This window comes from Falco peregrinus, chromosome 1, assembly GCF_023634155.1.
Source record: "Falco peregrinus isolate bFalPer1 chromosome 1, bFalPer1.pri, whole genome shotgun sequence".
Classification (NCBI taxonomy): Eukaryota; Metazoa; Chordata; class Aves; order Falconiformes; family Falconidae; genus Falco; species Falco peregrinus.
The window spans coordinates 95,124,844-95,148,284 of NC_073721.1; the positions used below are offsets into that span (position 1 = coordinate 95,124,844).

Consider the following 23,441-nt stretch of genomic DNA (forward strand, 5'->3'; position numbering starts at 1 on the left):
TCTCAGGCATGGCAGGCCTGCACGCAAAAAGGGAACTGGAGACATCACAAGGTTAGTTAAACTTTATTTCTTCTTTTCTATTCAAGGTTGGTGACTTCACTGCTGGAGTGTTTTCTATGCTTAAAAAGGATTTTTTGCTAGCAATCCTTCTTTATAATAGTTAGATTTTTTTCGTAAATAAATAGAAACATCGGCTTTGAGAGAACATGAGTCATTGAATCCAGTGCTGAGTGTTTGAAGGTAATCCCTTATGTAGTCCCTTTCACAGATGGATCAATAGTGGTTAGAGATTTGAAAAGGGAGGTTGAACTGTATTTGAAATAAATGTTTTTCATATGCAGAAGTGTCTGAAATGTCTCTTGTGTGTTTTTTTTTTAAAGAAACACACACATCCTCCCCTCCAAAAAAAAAAACCCCACAAAAAAAAACCAACCCCACACTGAACTCAAAACCTGAAAGGCGGAAGATCTTTATGTGCATCAGTCACAAAAACCCAGTAGGATGCACACAACAACTGCCTCTGGTCTTTCTTGTGTGTATGTAAGATAAAACCTTTTTTTATTTCTCTGTTTCTTTCAGAGGATAATATGCCTTATGAACGCCAGTGCATAGCATACAATGTATTATAATGAGTAGTCAGGGTGGCCAGAATCTTTTCTGCTAAGGTTATACATCCAGATAAAAAAGTTCATTTGGTTTTGAGTTTTTTTGAAGAAACGTCCATCTTGAAGTAGATTCTGTAGTGGCAACACAGAGGAGTTGGACTTGTGGGCTTATATGAAAAATCTAGATGACCTACAGCTGCCCTGGTGGTAACCAGGGTCTAGTTTGTTAGTAATTATGTCTTGTGTTTTCATACATGTCATAACACTTGATTGATATGGATGCAAAGAAAGCTGTGAGATCAAATTCTTCCATGACTATGTATATATAAACTACTGTGTCTACACAGAAGAGTATGAGAGAAAGCTTACAAGCAGTAGAAGATAGAAGTTTCTAAGAATGTTTGCGTTTGCATTTTTCACTTTTCCAGGCAGAGCGTGAGTGGTGTCAATCAAATGGCATTAATATCGAGAAGATTAGAGAGGTAAGGTGAAATGGGTAAGTCGTTCTGCATACAAAAAGTATTAGCTCTCCTTTTCTTCTACAAATGTTAAGCTCTTGAATAAGCCTACTGTATTACTGTCTATCAATATATAGAGCTGTATAATTTCTTTAAATAAACTGAATTTTGAGATTTTGTTTGTTTGGGGAGGGAGAGATGGCACTATTTAAAGCTGGAGAATCAGGACTGCAAGTATGTTTTAAGGCAGAGGCTTTATTACTTACAGTTGTAGTTCCTGGATTACCTATAGTCACATTTTCTAAGAGACCTCCATTATTACATGCTAATTCTGTAGGTTCCTTAGATACACTAGATGTGGTGTGACTGCTATCTCTTGTTACATAACTTTTGTCTTATAGTTAAGATAATTTTAAGCAAATACAGCTACATAATGAGGACTGGACAATTTGTGGGGCTTTGTTGCTAACATTATGTAGCAGTTAATGAAAACTGCATCACAAAGGGCTTCAAGCTTAATGTGATATGTTGAGAGGGGAAATAAATAAAACTCCTGAACATCTGTGATTGGCAGGGCATGGCCTTTCCTGTTATTACAGCAGTTCATACCTTTGGTGTGAACAGTGTAGGGCCTATATTAAAAAAGCAGAGGAGCAAAAAAAAAAGCTTTTCTGATAAGCAAGCGTGTGGATAAGAAATGCCAATATCTTCTTAGCTTGTTTAGCTGATACCAAGGACAAAATGAGAAAAAAGCAAATTCTATAAAACTGGAGAGCTGAAGGATCAGTTTTGATAGCCTGTGATAGCTTCCCAGGTAGTTAGTATTCTCTTGGCTCAGTTTCAGATAAAGCAGGAAGAGGTTGTGCATGACATAATAGTTAAGGAGTTTAGAATGGACACCTACACCTACACTAACACTTAAGAAAATCTGGGCTTTTTAATTTGCTACGCTTCCAGATAGAATTTTATAATTCCATGTGTGTTTTGCAGAACTGAAGCAGCCAGACTGGTTTCTGATTATGAGGGAAGTGGGAGTTTTAGTATCCTAAAACTACCAACAGCAGAAAGGAAAATGTAGATTTGAAGCAGTTGAGTGGACTGTACTTTTGTACATGCGCTCCAGAATCATTTGTGACACTTGAAGACATTCACTGTGTGGTTGAAGAATCGGTGGCTGCTTATGGAAGCCTCTTGGAAGTGCTTAGGATTGAAAGCTTAACAGAGCATGTTCTGCTGTAGGGCGTTAAGTTTGATCTTGCTTAAAGTTGTCTGCTGATCTGGGGGTGCAGTATATGTGGTCACTGCTACAGTTAGGTCCAGAAGTCCAGGTTGTTGTTAGTATGTTTTTTACCTTTTAAGATACAAACTCCAAATGATTTAAATGAAGAATCAGTATATAGTCTTGTAAAAGGTTATTTCAGTTCTTTTTCTAATTCTGTTTGACGTGTATATGCATAATATGCTTTGTGACTACAGAACTCTACTTTATAAAGTGATGTCAGGAAAACTGGTTTAGTTACAGTGCTGAAATAACTTTCCAAAGTAGAGATGCTAAGCAGTATGTTAGGTGAAATACATACTAGTCACCTAAAGGAAAGGAAGCTTTCCCACTTATTTAGACACTTACTAACAGATTTTAATTTGTGGACAGTTTTGATGTGTCTAATGTCTAACATAAGCATTCACATTCAGGTGGCCGAGTTATTTCACAACTTGAAAGAATGAGTCAGCGCATTTAACATGTCTGTTAATGCTCAACCCTCTGCTCTTGGTCAGGAATGTGTATACAAACAACACTTCATTTTGCAGGTAAAGCTCTTTGACTCTAAAGGGGAGAGCCATTATTTACAAAATTTATAACTGGATTTTTGTACGCTAGTACTGGTGAACTAGTATACTCGTGTTTCACAATTCCCCATAGATTTTGCGATTGCAGGTGGGGAAAAAAAAAAAGTAATTCTTGTTGACAATTTAGAATGACAACTAATGTTCTTTTAATGGTTCAGAATTCACACTAAGTTGGCTCTCTGTCTGTCCCTTCACTTCTGACAGTTCATCAAAATAAAACCAAGTCATACTGAGATGAGTTAAACTGCATACTTTAAAGAAAGATGGTTTGTGTGGGAAGGCTAAGAACTAACAGTTTTGAAAATGCTGTTTTTACTTGTTCCGAGTGCTTGTTGGTTATTGGGGGTGGGTGGGTGGGGAGTGGGTTAGATGTCTTTCAGCTACTGTAAGTTTGTCAAATTTCCAAATAAACTTCTTGGTTTATTTGGACTGATTAGTAGTGATTTTATTTTCAGACCTGCTTATTGTTTCATTGGTAGTTGGCTTAAATGTAAGCAGTGAACTTTTCAGAGCTGAATTTTTAAATACTGTAAGTTGTAACATGGAAACAGAACAGTTTTCTTGTAGTTATTTTGTGTAAACTTACTTGAAATTGAGCGTGCTCTTGAAATCAGGGCTAACAATTAGTTTTCATAGAGCAAGTCTGCATACATAATATTAGTGTTGTACGATTGTTCTAGAAAATTAATCTCTTCATGAAGGTATGTTTCTAAGGATTTGCATGAATTAACATGTAGTCCACAATTACAGTAATGTCTAGAAAAAATGTAGGAAAAAATCTTCGTATGAAGATTTGTTAGTATCTTTATGTTGCTGGCATATCTCTTTTCAAGAAACTGAACATAATCTACTGCATATTACAAAATATTTTCTTGACTTCAGGTTGTAATAGCTGGTGCTTTATATCCAAACTACTTTACTTGTGGAAAATGTGATGAAAAAATTGCTGTGAGATACCTTGATGGCTAAGATCCAAAAACCACTGTACTGGTATGTTAAGAAGGGGGGTGACTTGATAAAGCATCAAGTAGTAAAAATATGTAGTGTTTGGGCAGTATTTTCAAGTTTTGTTCTGTCTTGGGCAAGGACAGAAATAATAATCTACTCTGATCTTCACCTGGTAAGTTGTCGTCTCTCCCATCTCCCTTTCTTTCAATATGATAAATGTTGTGTGGGTGGTCAGTTTTAGAAGAACTACTGAGAACTGCCTCCTTGCGTTTGATTGCTGAACTTGCCCAGGCAAACAACTTCCATAAAACTAATAGAAGATGTGAAGAATAGAACAGGGACTACCAAGGGTACTTTTTAATTAGTATTTTATGAAGTGTTGCAACTTCAATATTAGTAATCTCCAGCTTGATAGTGCTTGGCATACATGCTTGTTGCTTTTAAGGTTATTCAGGTATTGCACTATGCTTTTTTATCTTCTAGGAATTTCTTCCTGCCTGATTGAATAAGTGCAAGTTGGAAATGGCTGTGTTGATTTTCTGCAAAATGGTACATAATCTGTAGTAGGAAAATATTTGGTGTATCTGAACTAGACGTAACACTGTAAAATCACAGTGACCTATGCTTAAAGAAAACAAACGTGCAAATCAGTGAGCCTCAAAAAATAGACTTGTATTGGCACAAGAGAAGATAGATGAAAAGGCAGGAGAGAAACTCAAAGCGTACTGAGAAGGAATTTTTTTGTGTGCCTTACTGCTTACCCAAGAAGAGAGGCTAGTTGAAGGAGATGCTGGCATGACAATATGCATGCACAAACACATTTATGTATATTTTTGGAGTTTTAAACATTATTTAAGAATATTGAAGCAAAGCAACTCAATCTTGTGAAAGAAAGACAAGATCAGTCTTGCCAGAGCAACATTGATTAAACTGTTAGATTTAAGGAGCTATTTACTTTAACTCTTGATCTGCTTATATATCAACTGCTTGTTATCTTGAAGAAGGAAGAAGTAGGCCCTGTGTCTTCATCAGTATAAGTGATCCCCTTGGTCACAAGTGCTGCAAGTTCCTCAAGCTGTCAATTTGGCAGTCTTCTTATAGCCATGTGATGCTCCTAATGGTGTGTCCCAAAGAGATAGAAGGCAGTTATTCCTCCTACTTTATGGTCTCTCTAAATCATCTTGCCTTGAGGCAGTTTCTGCAGACTGAGCTAGACCATATTTTTGACCAGCAGCTGATCTTGGTACTGTAACTTCAAGGCATATGAAGATTTTCTAAAACCAAGCTGTTCTTTCTTATCAGATTATTCAAGAATTGACAGTTGTATTGCCTCTGAAAAACAGTTCAACGTCTAGGAGTTTGAACTTGCTAGTTAGGAATTCTGTGATTCTGTATTAAAGCAAGATCTCCTGTAAGAGATGATGGAAAAAAGATAGAGAAATTGATATCTGGCTGCAGCAGCATATTAATATTTGTGAAACTACAGCCTTAAACTGATGTAAGCTGGTGTTGCTGTAGTCTTGCTTTGCTTCTGACAGCATGTGCCCTTTTATGTTGGATCTCATCTGCCTCCTGAGTGAGGCAGGTGTTAAAGGTAGGAGAAGGCTATTCTGTTGCTTTGTAGAGCTAGTTTTCAAGCTAGTTTAGCTTACGAAATTGTGAAATGAGTGATTAACTCTTGTTGCCTTGGTCATATCTGTTAAAGTCATAATCCGTTATACTTGACTATATACCACCTATAGAATGCATTATACTTTACAATCCAATATATTTAACCGGAACATCATTCTTAACAGAATGCCTTTGAAAAGGTGTTGCAGTTCCAGTAACTTTGTTGGTTTGTGGTGGGTTTAGGATTAAAATTGAAGAAGAGTAACAAAATCATTTAATAATTCAGTTTGGAGGAGACCTCATGAAGTCACGTAGTCTGGTGATGTGGTCAAAGCAGGATTAACAGTGAATTCAGACCATGTTTCTTAGGCCTTCATCCCCTTGGGTTTGGAAAAAGCACTGAAGGTGGAGATTCTGCAGCTTCCCATGGAATCCCAACTCCCCAACTATGCTGTCCTAGATTTTGGGACGTGTATTCTGCTACTTGTCTTACCCATTCTCAGGATCTTGAGCTCCCCTCTTTCCTTGTTGCTCCAGCCCAGGCTGCTGTTGATTATCACTTCCATAACAAGTTCTACATTGTTCACAAATAGCAGATACAGAAGAGCCCTGTTTGGCTCATGACCTGTGTTAACAAGTTACTTTCAACACCCTTCAGAAATCTAGGAGCTAGTCCTGCCCTTCTAGGTTATCAGGGAGTGTCACCAAGGAAGACATGTTACATTCGAAGAACAGGTGTATAAACTTTAAATGATCAGAATTTTTTTGCAGGACTAGAAGTAACATGTTTGTCTTAAATATTTCTTTATAGTTAGAGATATTTTATTGAGAGAACTCAATATATACTGTCTTCTTTTAAGATTCTAGTTTATTTGGCTTTGGCATGTGGAAACAGGGATGTACACGGTAATTTCTGGTCATGCTAGAGACAATGTTGAGATTGCTAGAACCAAAATAAATAAGGAGTGGCGTTTGGGGACATAAAAGAAAGGGAGGGAGGAGGAGTATAACAGAAACTGGGGGGAAATGTAACAGCATAAGGTGGGGAGGCATAATAGAAAATACTGATGAAGAATGCAGTGTAGTTGGTCTGCAGCTGCTTTTGCTAGAATAATCTGGCACATGTTACTATATGCTGTCTGATTCTCAGCTTCAGGTCATGCAAATGACTTGCTAAAATAGTAATCCACCTGCCTTCTGATTGACCTGCAGGCATTTTAATATTTTAAAATAAGAAATCTAAAATAGGAAGACAGGAATCAACTGGAAAGCTTAATGTGCAGGTGAATACTTCCAGTGAATTGTATTTAACTCTTAATAAAAAAAATTTAGCAGTTTCACTGTGCCAAAACAGCATTTAATCTTTGTGAAAAATCCTGAAGGACTCAAAGAAGTCTCCTAGGCTGAGGCTTAATTTAAAGTTTTTAACTTTTATCACTTAAATAGAATATTGTATTTATTTTAAAAATATGCTGAATTTATTTTTGTGCTGTAGTGTACCTAATTTATTTTTAAAAAATAAGCTTAGAAGGCATGCCATAGCAAAGAGTCTCACTATTTAACCTTAATTCTTTGGATTTCTATTAAATTGATGGCAAAGTTGTGTCTTGGTATGTACCTTTCTGTGTTTGGTCATAGTGGAATTCAAACAGTTTGTTTCTCCATAGTATTCTGGTTCTGCTTGGTTATTTTATGTTCTAATTGAATTAATGTATTTCTAAATAAAAATCGTTAGGTACATAAACATGCCCTAGGGACACCTTGGGAAGCAAATGAAAGAAAAAAAAAAAAAAAAGAACTCTTGAGTTTTTGATTGTGAGTGAAGTATTTAGCATCTTCATTCAATACACTTTTTAGAGTGTATGTGGACTGTCAGAAGCAGACAGTGGGGCCTGTGGAGATTCCATTTGATGCTTTGCAGCAGCCAGAGGTGATCCCAGGTAGTTATCTGTGCATCAAGATAACAGAGGTAAGAATGTTCTGTACCTGAATTGTCGTATCTAATACTCATTTCTGCAAAGTTATCTAGGTACTGATTATCTGACAAGCTTAAATTAAAAGAGTGGGTGCTAATAATGTTTTTAGCACAGGGGTATCTGTAAGAGGTATGGAGAATATTCTGGGTTTTACTTTTAGTGGTTGTTAAACAGTACTTGCATGTTGCAAATAAATTGCAAACATTGAAATCTGTTTGCACATTAAAAAATTGTGGGATTTGTTGGCAATAAATACTAGCTGGAAATAGGCATAAATGTAAAGAGGATTAAAGGGAGAGGTAGTATATTTGTGTACACTGTAGAAACGAGAATCAGTAGGTATTTGGGCCGTTTACCTGGCGGTTATTAAGTGGCAATTTCTTCAGAAACTAGAGGTGATAAATGAGAGGAATTAACAATACTGTATGTTCATTCAGGGAAAATATTGCATGCATAAAAGAGAGTGCATTAGGAAAAAATTATGTACATATATATGACTTCTCATTTCTGAAGCTGAGAATATTTATATCTTGTGTTAACCGTTATCTTCTCAACAAATTGAATAATAGCAAGCAATATGTATGCTGCTGAAATAAAAATAAATTTTAAAATCCAAACCACTGGTAGTGGAAATTATAGGCTGAAGCATTAAAACAACTCTTGATAGTAGTGACATGTTTTGCAAGTGCAGAAAAGAATATTTTCTTCATTTTATTCAGCTAAGCCTCTTGGATCAAAAATGTTAATGGATTTGATCAGATGTATTCCAATCACATAGCTATCTATGCTTCTTCTATTTAATACACCAGATTTAATGATGGTATGTATTGTAAATAAAGATTCTTTTTTTATCATGAGCATTAGATACAAGATCAGAAATGTTACATGAGTTTAGTAAGCCATTTGAAAAGATTGCTTACTTTGTTCAATTTGATTTAAATAGTGGTGTGTTCTTCTCAGTTTCCTAAAGGATGGGTAATTATAACAGTAACAGTGCTGACTTGCTGAGAAACATAGCTAACTGGTATTCTTTCACTAACAAGAAAAGTGCACCATATCTGTATGTATCTGTCTAATAACTGTATACCTTTGTGCACATTAATTTGGTTTAGAAAAATGGAAGCAGTGTCTTAACTTTCTGATTTAGTAATGCTTACATCAGTATCTATTCAGATGAAAATTGTATTGCAGTTGCACAGCAAATAAACATTTTTAAATAATGTCTAATTATGAGAGAAATGCCTCACTGCAGTACTGCAGGATGAGAACATTTCTCTGTGTGTGTCAGGAGTAGAAGTGCTTTCATGTGTTTTGCTTAGATGTGTTTTGTATTTGATGTAGAAGAATAAAACAATATGAAATCCAATATTGTCTAATTTTTATACTTTCAGGTAGTAGAAGCTGGACACTTCTGGGGTTACAGGACAGATGAAAAAAACAGGACTGTACTCCAGGCTCTAACTACTGAAATCAACTGCCAGAACCTGATGATTTGCCAGTGTATCCACATCTGGGCTTGATTTGTCTGGCACCATTCCCTGATGTGGAAAATGGAGTATACTATAGAGCTAGTATTCTGCATGTTTGTGAAGATTTTGCTGAGGTACAGTAATAGATTATGTCATACTGAATTGGTAGGATGTAATTGGGTTAACAGTCTTCAAGCTATGCTTTTATTTTTTACAAAGCACTGTGTTCATTCAAATTATAAATATTCCAGTAAAGAAATCTGTAGAACTAGAACTAAAATAAAACCTTAATAGCATGCTGCTAGAACAGATGAATTATTTTTTTCCAGAACACAGGAATATTTTAGTATTAAATTGAGAGGCTGTTGTTGATACAGTAAAGTATTTTGTGTGCTGAAGCAGAGCAAAACAAAAGAAAGACTAAAATCTCCAGTAACTTGGAGAGCACAGTAAGGAATGCCTAGATCAGTCCAGTGCTGCATTGCTGGCAGCAGCCCCATCAATTCTTCATAGATACATTGAGATCCATCTGAAAAGTAAGTTTCTTGCCCCTGTTGTATCGGTAGTTTTAAGTCATTTGTGGCCAGTTCATCTGAGCTTGTTCTTCTGCCAGTATTTCTACTTTTCTTCCTCTTTTCCCTTCCCCTGCAGTTTTCCCCTCTTTTTTTTCTTACTGGACTTAGTTTTGCTGATGGAAGCAAGCTGCAGTCTTTCTCATCTCACATACGGCATTGACTCTCTGCTCACCTGGTCTCCATCTCACTCCAATTTTGTTTTGACCTCAGTTTTCTGAAGCAGAATTACACATGCTCCTGTACTTAGTTCTGCTTTTGCTTCTGCAATGATGCTAGTATTCCTTTTCCAACACAGTGTTTCTTATCTGCATTCAAAAATATTTCATATGGCAGATGCCACGTTTGCCTTCTCATAGGTTGTTGTTTTTATTTCATGGGGCCACCTCTTGTCATCTTGCAGTCAGTATTGTCTCCTTGGTAATTTCCAAATCATTAGAATTTATAAATAATTATAGAGTATTTATAGCAGAAATTGTTAAAAATTCCAAAGGATGTGATCTTTTACTTCATCCCATCTGGTTTTGCCTATTCTGGTTGAGTTCTCAGGTCCATTCAGTGTGACTTTGTTTGTTTGTTTGTTTGGGGTTTTGGTTTTTGTATCACTGTTTATGTTGCAGAGTTCTATATCATCAGCAAATTCATCAGAATACTTTGGCTTTTTGTGCTGAGATTTAGTTATGGAAATCAGCACCATAGATAAAGATTAGTATTCATTTCTCAGGCCAGTACTTTTCTTTTGAGCAGTTCAGGACAGATTTTTTTTATTATTATTACTTTTGTAAGATTGCCCTTTGCACAGCCCATTCCTCCTTTGAATTTCTTGATTTCTTAACATAGCTGGGTGTCACCCCTAGAGAGTTAATACTGAACATTGTCATCTGTTCAAAGTCATGGAAAACTAGTGAATAACAGTGCTAGTCTCTTCTCTCTTTTGCATTTATAAATCACTGGATCCACGTTAGTATTTGCTTATCTTAAAGTAGTTATTAGGTAGTATCACTCACTGTTTAAGAAGTAAGGTTGTACAGATTAAATTGCAGGGAGAGAATGAGAGCCTTTCAGAGAAATAAGCCTTTTCTAGATTTAGCAGATCATTGGCATTACCAGTGGATGTTTAAGCCAAAGGATCAAATAATAGACATGATAAAATCTTACCTACTATTTTTGATATGACTTCATTTGCATGTTTTTCAGACTCTGAATTTACTTGCATTTCATTTGATAATAATTACAGTACAAGACAATCTTAAACTTGGGTTGACCCTTTCCTTGCTGTTATAAGTAGCACTTTTAATGTTGTGGAATCTCTGCAGATTCTCATGATTCTTTTTCCAGGTTTTTTTTTGTGGATTATGGCAATAGATCAAAAGTGCCTTTGAAGACATTAAAAAACATTCCACAATGTCTTCGAGAGCATCCCTTCCAGGTAGGGGTGATCCTACTTGCTGCTGCTTGATAGGTATCTTCGTGTCTGGTCAGGCAAACAGAAGTGCACACCAAATCATAATGCTTTTGAGAATAATAAAGAAAAAACATGTGTTTTGCTAGTGGGAGTACCTACAAATCATTAATAGGTAGATAAATGTTTTCCACAGATGTGTATGCACGGAGCAGTAGTTCTTGTGTGTAACTGAATTGCATTTAATGTATTTGATTGTAGAGAAATATTATCCAGCCTTTTGGTTTTGGGGGCATGTGCTAGAGGGGAAAAAAACCCCAAAAGTCTGAACTTGCTGCCTGACGAGATGTAAAAAAAAAACCCGAGTATTCGCTTTGGGTGTTTTTTTTTAGCTGAATGTTTGAATGAGTCCTGTGTCTGCAGGGGCAACATTGTGTGGTCTGTTTCCCACCTGTAATTACAGGAACAGTGGAAGGAGAGAGGAAATTGCTCTAACTGCCTTCTGCTGCTTGTTGCTTTTGGTTATTGGTTCCTTTGCTGTCCATCAGTTCTATGAGAAGTAGATCTTCCTACTAGGAGAATGTTGTTCTGGTTCCTCTACTATTGCCTGCTTATATGCAAAGCTCAGGAGTAACAGGCTGAGCAGTAGATCAGCTTTGCTTTAGCCTGAAGAACCTCTGAGCAAATGGCAGAGGTCTGTACAGCCTAGAGAGAAGAAACCATCAATGACTAGTTTAATCTATCATTCTCTGCTTAAACCTAGCTGCTTCTACTATGGGCAAGTGGCAGCGTAGTGTCTCTTCTTGTCTGCGTGGCACAAGTTTACAGTGGCAAGTATCTTGCGTGCAGTTACTGTGCAGAGTATTTTTGCACCATCAAGGCTCCTGCTCTGCTACACTTAGTTACAGGACAAATGCACTTGGGATACCTGGTTAAATTTTGCAAAGCTAGAGGTTGTCTTTCCTTTGTGCTGCTTTGCTATTCTTTAAACTATAGGCTTTACTTGGATATTTTTAGACAGAACTGTCTTGGTAATTAAATAGTGATCTGAAACACAAATATGAAGGACTTTATAGCTAATTTTTTAGATAAATAATTCTCTTGAGCTATTTTTACAAATAAAATAACTAGACTTCAAGTGAAATGCAGCTTTTCAGTCCTCATTCAGATATTTTTAAGCTATTTGAAACAGGTGTATCATACTAACTTTATCTGAAGTGTTTAATGATGAGAATGGAAAAGGAAGCAAAAGTATATTATTTTCTTTATCTCTTTTTAGTATTAAATCTTGACAGGGCTAATTTTGTTTGGTTTTCTTTCTTAATTGATTAAAAAAATAAGTAGAATTACTTTTGGCAAGAAGCTTCCTTTTTTGTGTTTTCTTCACTTGTATTAAAGGGATCTCTTTCTGCTTTAGGCCTAATCTTTTAATTACAAGTTTTAATGACTGGATAGAATCATTCGAAGACAGAATTACAGATAGTGATTGTGGAAGGGGGTTAAATAAGAGCTTAATTACTCTTGCCTGCCAGGAACAGAATAGCTGCAGTGGTCTTGCCAAGTTTTCTGTTACCTTAGTAGAAAAGAACTGTGGATTGTGAAGCCTTTGTCAGAGAAGACACTTCTACACCCCTAAGATTCTAATGTGGATGGTGAACTACTACCAAATTATGTTTTATTTATGCTCTGTTTGCTCTGATTCATTAGCAACTGTATACATTATTGAAGTGATAGATGTAATGTGCAGTTGCATTGGCAGTGACAGAATAGAAATTATGTCAGTAGCTTTAAAGCAGTCATAGGAATTAACATAAGCCACAGCAATTATTATGAAGTCATTTATAGCTATTAATTCAAACATTCTGAAAAAAAATGATAGATTTTTGGGCTGATTCTCTACTGAGGCTTCCATGGTTTTGCTTTAGGCTTTAGAATTCAAGATGTGCAAGATGCATCCATCTGCAGAATCTCTTGTGCGTGGGCAGTGCTGGACTTCTGCTGCTAACGAGAGATTTGCCTCACTAGTACATGGCTCTAATAATCTAATGAAGGTGAATTCAGTTGTGCATGGTGTTCTGCATGTGGATGTTTTCCATCTTTCAAGGAGTGAAAAGCTTGTGAATATCCAAGATATACTTACTGAAGAATGTTATGCTGAGCTAGCAGAAGAATCAGATGAATCACAGGTATGTATGTATTCAGTAAGCTGCTTCTGCTTTGCTTATACTAATTTATTTCAGCTCAGGCTGTCTGAAGTTCTGAGAAGTTGAGCTGAAGTCTTGACTAGTGCCATGGGATTAAACAAGATTAATACTTGAATGGGACAGTTTATTTGTGTGTGTGTGCATAATTCATAATGAGCTGTTGGCCAAAAGCGTTGCTAGTTTGAGACACCTTTTTTTCCCAGGAGATAATTGCATCAATTGAACTGTGCCACTGTTTTTTGAAACTTGGAAAAAGTATAACTGCTTCATAGTTTTAACTGTCTTCCCTTTTTATGTTTCACATATCTGAAAGAGAAGAACATTAGGGTTTGTATTTATATGCGAGTATGCATGTTCTTTGTATAGGACCTTTTCTGTAAAATGTTTTTAAATCGGAGCTTTTTCATGGTTTTAACAGTCTTCCATTATTATTATCTTTGAATTGCTCAAGGAATTATTTTTGGACCAAGCAAAGAAAGAAAAGAAAATGCTTGTATCTTCAAGAAAGGAAGAAAAGCGTCAAACTGAAAGGTGGTTAAACTGCTTTTCAGACAGTAAATCTAATGCACCAACCCACAAGGTAACTTGAGTGTTCTTTCTGGTATGTCATTAATTGACCCCGCTTCTCACACTGTTTGAATGGAGATAAAGACTGAAAGGACCTTTAATAACCAAACCATATTTGATGCCTTTTGTAGTACGTTATACTTTCTGTTGGTAGAAAACCATAATGGGACCAGCATAGTGGACTAGTCTGTTGCAGCTTTTAACAGTTTTGAAGTATATCCTAAGAGCTGAGTGAACCAATTACTCTTAATACATTCTAAGGCAGTACTTTGAAACACTGCAGAATAAAGATAAAACTAAACATAATGTTTCCACACATGATAGCCTTCATTATATAAGCTAAGGTAAAAAGTAAGATTACAACCCTATCAATTTCTCAGAAAATTTAAACATGGTTATTACTATACACAATGTTCCATTCTTCCTCAGCTAGTGATATTCCTAAGCAGATACTGATGATAATGAAACAGTGGATGTTTCTTCCACTGCCAGTTCCAAACTCAGAATTTATTCTTACTTACGTATTTTCAGATACCTAGTCACTACAAAGCTGGAATATGAAATGTGAAAATGTGTGTCCTGTTCTGCATTCTGATTACAAGTAAAGCCTCATCTACATTATAATTCTTTTCCCATTTCAGACCTCACAGTTTCAACCTTTCAAGCACCTATTCATGCTCAGGAGTAATCCTGTTTAACTGTTGGCTTTTATAAAGTGAGATATTTTCAGCACCTAAAGATCTGCTCATGTAAACAAAAATGACCTGATTTTGTTAGGTCTGAACTTGTGGTTTTTATGCCAGAGAAGAGTCATGAATCTCAAGCACCTGTGAAAATACATATTTTTTTTTTAGGTGTCTCAACAAACAAAGCTTGCATAAAATGGGGGGGGAAAATGCTGATACCAATTTATCAATTCAGTGTTGCTCAATACACGCGGTTTTGGTTTTCATTTTTAAAGGACTTTGATTTGGAGAGGTCCAAGGTGCTGGCTAACTAGAATATCATTTGTTCATTCTCTTTTTGAAGGTAACACTTTTTGGTCCACTCAGTCCTTAGGAGGTAGAATGCTATGGTATGACTAGAATATCCCAGCCCAGGTATAAAAAGACTTTTTACTGTGAACTATAGGCATGTTCTCAGCTGTTATTTTTAATAAATAGGCAAAAATGATCCTAGTTATTCTTGCAGATTTTTGCAGAGATTTTATTCGTAGAAAAGACTGAAATAGTCAGGCCTGAATTGCATTAATATGCATGCTATTGCTATGAAAAATTTTAAGAATAGTTTTATTAAAGGTAATGTCTTACAGAGAGATTTTATTAACCAACATATACATCTGCTAAATGGTGTTGAGGTAATCTTCACCCAATAACTGCTATCCACTGTGGTTGCATTGTGAATTTGAAATATTTTCTTACATGTTTGTATGGTTTTTTTGTTTTTTAATGTTGAAAATATTTCTTTTGCTTTCTCCTTAGAAGTGGTTTCATACAAAAGAACAGCATAAATTCTGTTGTCATCCATGATGCTCCACAAGATTGCTTTCAGCAGTTGTTGGTTGCTGCTTCTTTATTAACAAATGAGACTGGTAATGCTTAACAGAAATGTTTGGACATTTTGTCTAGACTTGTGGTTTTTGTATGAATAGTTCTATGAGTAAATATGTCACTGTAGTTCTAAGTTACATCTTTTTGAGGTTTTGTTTTCATTAATACTCCTAAGCTTTTTGGGGATTTTTTGTGACAGGATCTGCTGTGTTGTTAGGGGAAGCATCTTTGATGCCTCCTATTCCTGGCCTGCTTGCACTTCTCAGTATGCTGTTTGCTCCTGCTATAGAACTCAGGTATTCATGCATTTTTAGAAGTGGTGGTTTTTTCTTTTTTTTTTTTTTAGGACCCTCACTAACTGGTGAGGTTTTTTTGCTCTGCTTTCAGCATTCAGTGTATTCTCTTCCTGTTCATGTAATTCTTCTATCTTTTATCAGTTTTAGCATAGTACGTAGCTAAGATAACTTCCTTTCTGTAGTTAAGAATGGGTGCTGCAGCCTCTAGACTCACAACAAGACAATACAGGTCCTGCTAGTCGTGCTGGAAGCCTAGGCAGGTGAACTGTAGAACTACGCAAGTTTTAAACCTACATGAGGAAAGGAACTTGTGTGATTTTTGTAAAACCACAAGTTCTGGCAGTTGCATTGCTGTTTTTTGAAAAAAAATTCTTGTGTATGTAGACTGTAATTTCAACATAGTGAAGCTTGCTTTCTTTAATTAAACTTTCATTTTGCATATGTATGATTTTTTTCAAGTTTTACAAGTATATGTTTTCATAACCGGAATTTTAGTTTTGTTTAATCACTATATTAAAAAAACTCCAACAACAAAACAGTATGACTAGGTGTGAATACCTCTCAGTTGTTTTAGCTTCTTTAAAACACCTCCATCTTGCTTGGCATGGCTTAGACAAGTTCATTTAGGTCTGTCTTCATATAAGTTTAGTTTCATCATCTCTAGGTAAGACTGTTTTCTTTCTTTTTTGTATAGGGTTGATAAAAGTGGAAAGTGCTTTACTGGTGTTCTGTGTGGTTTGGGCGGGAGTCAGACTTGTGGCGTTCCACTGCTACCAGAAAATGACATGGAGCTGACATTTGATGTGCATTTTGGAGTGGAAGACATCTTGGAGGTAAAACATGCCTAAGAATTTTTGCTATAGTAGGAATGAAGTAAAATTTGTTGCATCGGAGCTTGTTAACTATTAGAGTGTGGGTTTGGATTTTTTAAGTGTACTGTCTGTTTATAACCTTGGAATCTTATCAGAAAAAAAGTTACCCCCTCCATACACTCTGAACAAAATACAAGGCTATAGCGCAATACATTGTACATTTTTCAAAACAAAAGCTTCGATTTTGCACTAATAGGATGTCAGTACTTGTTTATGTTCTTAGTTATTGCAGGTTTTACTGATCAGCCTAACGTTACTGGTTTGCAGTCTTCATTTTGATTTTACAGGTCTGATAAGTCATCTGTATCAAGCTGCTTCCTTAGAAGCAGATCAAACAAACAAACAATAAAAAACCCTTATTCCTCATTAAAGCCTTTTTGCAGCTTGCAGACAGAGATCTGTCAGAAGGAAGTATGTGTGAGGAAAGCATGTGCTCTGTTACGCAGGACAGTAAACTGTATTTGACCTGTGCTTCACATTGAGATGTGTTTTAGACGGTGAAGGACCTCACATGCCCTGATTAGTTTCTGTGTACAGAGCAGGTATGTTAGGTGATGACCAGTGCTTTCTAGATGCATTTTAAGGACACAGCGAACATGCTGGTGCACATATCTGTGAGCTGTTGTTTTCTGAAAGCAGTGACTTGTGTGGGTGATGTCTAAATTCACGACACCTTAGCCAGAATGGTAACTCCAAGCTGTTGTGCATGTGAAAATTACGGACAGATAGAGAAAAATCCTTAAAACTTTTACAGAAGGAATTCTGTGTTCAAAATATCCAGGCAAGTGGTAGCCTGTATGTTTTATGGCCTATCTGAGTAACCTTTGAAGACTGTGATATCAAGTGGCTGAATGTTAATGTCTTTGACCAGCAGAGATGCATCTGGAGCAAGAAGTGTTTCTAAAGCTTCAGATGTTTTTGCTTATGTCAATAACATTCCAGTTGAAGCTCAGTGCTATGGGTGCAACAACCAACTCAAAATAGTGCTGGTATAGAGTGCATTATATTTAGTTACTGGTATTTTTGCAGATAAATGTCCTGAGGACAGCCATTAATCAGGTGCTTTCTGAATGTGCAGCGCCTTCTGGGCAAGAGAGGATGACACAGCTGCAGGAAAACGTTCGTCAGAAACTTCTATGGTAATAATTTTGTAGAAATAAGATCTTCTGTTTCAGTCTCAGCAAAAACAAATGATTGCTTGAAGCATAGCTCAGATTAGGCTTTGGGGAAGAAATACATGTTCACATTTAATGATGCATTTCATTTACTTTGTTTATTTGTAAAGCGGTATACTCAACTTTAGACTTCATGTGGAAGCACTGGTTCTTCAGGGAAGCCTGATCACTTAAGAGTCATACAACTTCGACTGTAAAACCTGTTCTGCAGGTTCTGAGGTGTATCTTTGCTTCATTCACCCAGGACAAAGCTAATAAAGTCCCATGGCATAAGAGTGCCGAAGGATTTACAGTTCTTTCACCCTGTACATGAAATTTGAATTGTCTGCTGCCTTTCCTTCCTCAACAGACCTGTGTAGCATAGGTGTTGGCCCAGTTAATTGCTGGAACTTCCAGGTTAACTAATGAATTGGAGTAGAGCCACCAGCCTCTTTTTCCAGCAGGCCTCTTGTAACTGAAGCAGTGGTTCTGAAAAGACGAGTGAGTCAGTGCAGATAGTCCTGATGAAGTGTTTGGGGGAGCTAGTTCAATGAAGTATCCCATGTAACAGCTCCTTCTAATGTCTGCCACTGCTGAGCATGCTTGTTTGTAAACATAGTGTGCATTTCAGTGCTGTCTGTATCATCGGTAGACTCTTTTCATCCTTACCTGGCTGTGTACCGAACAGATTTAAATAAGCTGTGGCTCAGCTATGAATTAAGTTATGTTATGCTCTCCAGGATTGGCCTCCTCTCTGAAATACGGCCCTTTTTTGCCAGCAGAGCTTTTCTAAAGTAACTGTATGCCAGAGTGGGGCAGCTCCTCATGTTGATAAAGATCAGAAGCTTTTAAGCTTAGCTGCCCTTACCCTAGGTTATCAAAATGATTGTCAGAGTAGCTGTTTATGCTGAGTTTTCAGGTTGTTCTTGTTTTTGAATGTACTCACTCAGTTGACTTTTCTTTTTTTTTCTTTCCATCTGTGAAAAAGCTTACATGGTCTTTAGTTGAAAGCAAGTACCCATATTTCTTATTTCCAAAACTTATAAGAAAGTACTGTGGTGCATTTTCTAGTGAATTAACAAGTGTAGGGGGAGTCAGCCTTACCTTTGAGGCAGTGGAAGTGAAATTAAAAGAGCGTAAAGAAATGCTAGAAGATGTGGAGCTATATGTTAGCTGACCAGCAGACATGTTGGATATGACAAGGGAACAAGATGATTATTTTTGGGGGTGTTACACTGTGTGTGCTGCCAGTGGGTCAGCTGCTTTTCTCTCTGAGTCATGGCAGCTTCAAGCCAGCTCTTGCAGTGGCTTATGGGTGCCTCCAGAAAGTGGTACAGTTTCGTAAAGGCTGTGACGCAGATGCATCACAGATGCAGAGATGCACGCTGCTTGTGCTGTCAGCTTAAGGGGCACCAGTGCAGGCTGCTGGTAAACTGTTCGCCACTAATGTCTGCAAAACTCCTGGTAAAATGCCAGCTGCTGAGTGTACCACTGATGCAATATTTAATTTCCTGTTTGTGTCCAAGTACCTCAGGCCAGTTGGTGTCTGCATTGCCTTTGGACACTGCCATGTATTACCATGTTTAGACTTCAAAGCTGAATTAAGTTTGCTTGCGTGATTCATGTGGAAACAAGTGTATGGAGAAGTCAAGAAAAGTGGATAGGCAGAAAGAAACAAAACCTCTCGGAAGGTGACTGTGACAATAGTAGGAGCTTGTGCTTGGACATCAACGCTTACATGCTAGATTGAAGGCACAAAAGTGTCACTGCTCCTTCTTTAGACATGTGGATGCTTGCTACTGGTTTGGGCACCTATTGTAGGTTGATTGTTCAGACGTTTACAGCCAGTCGGGAACGGAAGGAGCAGCCTGTGCAGGCCCTCAGTGTGTGTTCCCCAGTGGCGTGTTACCCAGTTCAGTCAGTGCTGACTGCCTGACTCAAGTCATTCTCAACATTCTGGGCTTTTTTTCCTTTAGGGTTTTATACGTTTCTGTGGTAGCATTTTCTCTCTTTGAATCTTTGTACTTTCACTGATTCTGTTCCAGTAATCCTGTGGCTACTTTTTCTAATGTTTTAATTTTATCTTATTTTATATTTTTTACCTTTTTGCATGAAGAGACAATCTGATTACTGTCATGGTGTCTTCTTTTCATTTGTGTAAGATCTTTATTCGTTTTGAATATTTTTTCTGATTGTACTTTTTTTTGTCTTGGAAAAATGCTAACCTTTTATTAATAAAGAGTATGTAGGTAAAAATTTAGCCTGGACAGTCTTCGTAACTTTTTTCTATTTTTCGAAAGGTAGTTGTACTTACAATGTCACCACTGCTTAAGACTAAAATCACTGTTTGAAAAACACATTTAGACAGAATTAATTAAAGTCTACTACTGTTGTACATGGCACAGCTTGAGGAAGTAACTAGAGCAGACAGGCAATCTATGGTAATTGAGTTGTCATGCAAAACAAAATATCCTAAAAATAGCTGGATTATACTTTCTAGTGAATAAGCATGCGTAAGACTTGCAGAATAAATGGCAGTTGCAAGTTCTAGTACTTCGTGAATTAAAAACAAATAAATCATTGTTTTCTTTAAAAGAAAATACATACTGATACACTTAATGTCCCTATGAAAATTTGGGTTTTGACTTTTTACGCTAGAGGGGCAAAGTACAGAGAAGTGAACAAATCAAACTGGACTAACAAGGAAATGTAAGATTCCCTTCAGCACAGACACCTTGTAAATGCCTAATTGTATCTAATATAAAAATTCCTTTTTATAATTAATTAAATACAAGTTTTATTTCTTAAGGCTGGTTTTGTGTAATTTCAGTTTAATTTGCAAATCAAAACCTCGGGATGTAATTGTTCCTACGTCATATGAGAAGCCATTTGCATGGAATCAGGTAAGGGTATAAAGATAATTGGTTTTTTCCTTAAGAAGAGTAGTTGGAGTACCCCAGTACAGTTAAGAGTGGTCAAAGGGACAGTTTCCTTTGGAAGGGTGTCATTTTTGAGTATTAAACTGAAAAATACTGAAAGCACTGTAGAGTTGAATTTTTAAGGTATAAGAACTGTTGTGTATACATCAGTCTCTATTGATACCCTATTTTTGTATTTCACTTGTTTGTGTATCCATATACATACACAATAACTTTGTGTATACAAATACTTAGCCTTTTCAAACAGAACATTTCAGGTTTTTTAAGTTGAGAGAGGTTGTAAAGGCAACTTTACGTTTGTTGGAAGTTAAAATTTTGTATTCTTTCTGTTCAGCAACCATGGCCTAACAGAAGAAGATGGATAAGTTTTTCTTGTTTGGGATTTGTCTGAATGCAGTGCATTTTAGTTTTGTTTTGGGTTGCTGTGCTTTCAGGTGGCTTTTCCCTTTTAAGCAGGTAGAAATATGGCTTGCTTTAGAATGCATGTGGTGGGATCAGATTAGGAGGGCAGTTTTCTCAAAACCCTACTTGGTTTGAGATCTTGCCTTTCTGGAAGGGCCTCTGCAGGCCACTAGATTTCCTGATGAACAAGTGCATTGTCTTAATTAAAAAGAGGCATGGATTTATTGAGTGCAGGAGTAAGATTTCTGCACGCACCCTCCCTGTGTCTGTCCCACTCTGAGGCACATGAATGAGGGAGTTACGTCTCTCCTGTTGAAAAGATTGACAACAGTGACCAAGTACACAAGTGCACTTACTTCTTCTAGTAGTCGTTCACTGAGGGCTTAGTTCTTGTGACATACTTTGAGTTAAGGCAGTAATTATTTCTGTTTCCATATTTCAAATTCAGTTATCCCTGGTATTATGAAGATAATCTCCTATACAGTTATACTGGTGTTTAGCTTTTATTACAAGTTAATAATATAGGCCTTGGATCAGGATTTTCCCAGCTGCCTCTGAAGTCTGAAGAATCTCAGGACATCTTTCTTACATCATCACATAAAATATTACCTATAATGCTTTGGAATTGATTGTGGTATATTATTCTGACTCGGGCAAACAGTGAGATACAGTATTTTATAGTACTGGCTCTTATGTTGAAACGTGTGGCACGGATTTAAAATTCCTGCATGGTTTGAAACTGTCAAAACTTTTGAAGACTCTTTTCCTTAATGTTATATAGGAAGTCATTATTAAGAATGCATTCTGACTTTCATCTTGCTTCTTTTGATTAGGTGGATTCTCAGTGTATTATTGACAAGTCTGAAAAGCAGCATGAGAGAATAAATTATCAGCTACATAAGCTTGTTAAGTTGAATGTTTAAGTATTTCTAGAAGTCTTTCAGAGGACAAGGTATTACAACTAGTCTAAAAATTACTTCTGTCTTCTATATAACCTTTGGATGCTTGTTTTACAAAACTGTTCCTTAAGATAGCATGAAGTGGGCTAAAACACAGTTTGGAGTATGTTAATTGTTGGGGTTTTTTTTTAACAGTTAAGGTTTGCTGACCTAGAGCAGACAAGTTCATTCATAAAACAAACTGATGTTAAAGCTGGATGCAGTTTTCTTGTTAATAATACTTCCGAGCAGATTTCTCACAAGGTATGTGAAAGACAAAGTAAATCTAGATGTAGCTGTTCATTTTCCATCTAAAAGCTCATAAGCCATGGGCATGGTCTTTTTGTCTTCAGCAGCAAGTTGCATTTTCCCATTTTTTTGTTGTTAATTTTTTTAAAAGCCATACTACAAAGGTGTTTGGGGTTTTTCTTAACAGAAACCTGGAAGTCAGAGGAAACTGATGATCTGAGTTATATTCTGATCCAAACTAAACCTTCCTATACTGGATACAATTTTTCCATTAATGTTTCATACAGCAAAATGTAACATATGTTTTCTTTTCCTGTATAGCAGAAGGATGTATTCACAAAACCTTTGTTTCATCCTTTCCTCAGATTTTTACCTGTGAGTTCTTCAGTCCTAAAAATTAGGTCAGTGGTTTCAGAAGAAAATGCAAAATTGAAATAAAATGTATTTGTCTCCTCTGTTGTGCGGTCATGCTTAATGAAAGCTAAATCTACTTATTAATGGTATGTGATTGCATTCATGAAATGGATGAATACAAAAATAGTATATGGAAAAATAGTAGTCTTTTCACTGTTCACTCAGTGATTTGAAGATTACTTAATATCCAGTCATCCTCTGAAGAACGGATGGAATCAATGGTCACCATAAAAAAAGTGGCAGATTTGGGGAAAATAAGGGAATGTTTAAAGTAAGAAATTATTTTAGGCTGTACTGAAACAGAGGGGCAACTAAGTAATAGGCAATTTCAGTAGCTTCATAGTAAGCGTTACTTCCTTAGACCCATAATCCTTGTGAATTAGAAAAAAAAATCATAATTCATATAGTGACATAGGTTTAATAGAAAAATGGCATCTCAGTGGCTTAGACAACGGTATTTCTCAGGTATGTTGTATGCAAATCAAGTGTTGCAGTTAAACACCTTTAGGAGCAAATGAAATAGGCAGAATGTCAAATCTTTGCTTGTTAATGATGGGAATTTCTGTAGGCAAAGGTAACTTGGTAATAGCAAAAGGCGTGATATAAATACTGTAACTCACTGTGATTCCTCATAAGCAACACTGAAACTGAGAGTTGAGAGGAATAGAACTGTTTTTCCAAAAACATTTTTCGATTCTCTTGACAGCGTGTCCCGGTGTGTGGGCGCTGCCATCTGCCGGGTTACAGGCGTGCTGCTGCTTCCCGGGAAGGTCTGCTGCGCGTTGTTACGCTTTCAGTACAAAACAGGTGCTCTCTGTAATCGCTCATGTCATAATAAAACCGAAAGGTTTCTGCTCTCGTCCTTATGATGAGAGGAGTAAATAATGCTAACTCCACCGCATGCCCAGTAACCCATAACCTGCCCCATGTCAATTGAGAAATGAGAACTGTGTATTAAATCTGAAGA

The 23,441-nt window shown here is 36.6% G+C and overlaps 1 protein-coding gene across 1 annotated transcript in view; it reads left to right on the forward strand.

The window, feature by feature from the left end:
- The window catches only part of TDRD9 (tudor domain containing 9), a 58,788-nt gene extending 36,284 nt beyond the window's left edge, over positions 1-22,504 (forward strand). The window contains 18 exon segments of the mRNA XM_055818345.1: positions 7-51; positions 1,034-1,087; positions 2,756-2,872; positions 3,794-3,901; positions 5,656-5,684; positions 7,328-7,439; positions 8,838-8,931; positions 8,934-9,054; positions 10,826-10,916; positions 12,815-13,075; positions 13,512-13,673; positions 14,690-14,760; positions 15,142-15,251; positions 15,410-15,506; positions 16,201-16,339; positions 17,408-17,517; positions 20,363-20,435; positions 21,707-22,504. Coding sequence (XP_055674320.1) covers positions 7-51; positions 1,034-1,087; positions 2,756-2,872; positions 3,794-3,901; positions 5,656-5,684; positions 7,328-7,439; positions 8,838-8,931; positions 8,934-9,054; positions 10,826-10,916; positions 12,815-13,075; positions 13,512-13,673; positions 14,690-14,760; positions 15,142-15,251; positions 15,410-15,506; positions 16,201-16,339; positions 17,408-17,517; positions 20,363-20,435; positions 21,707-21,796 — 1,884 coding nt within the window. The 3' untranslated portion in view covers positions 21,797-22,504.
- The last annotated feature ends 937 nt before the right edge of the window (positions 22,505-23,441 follow it).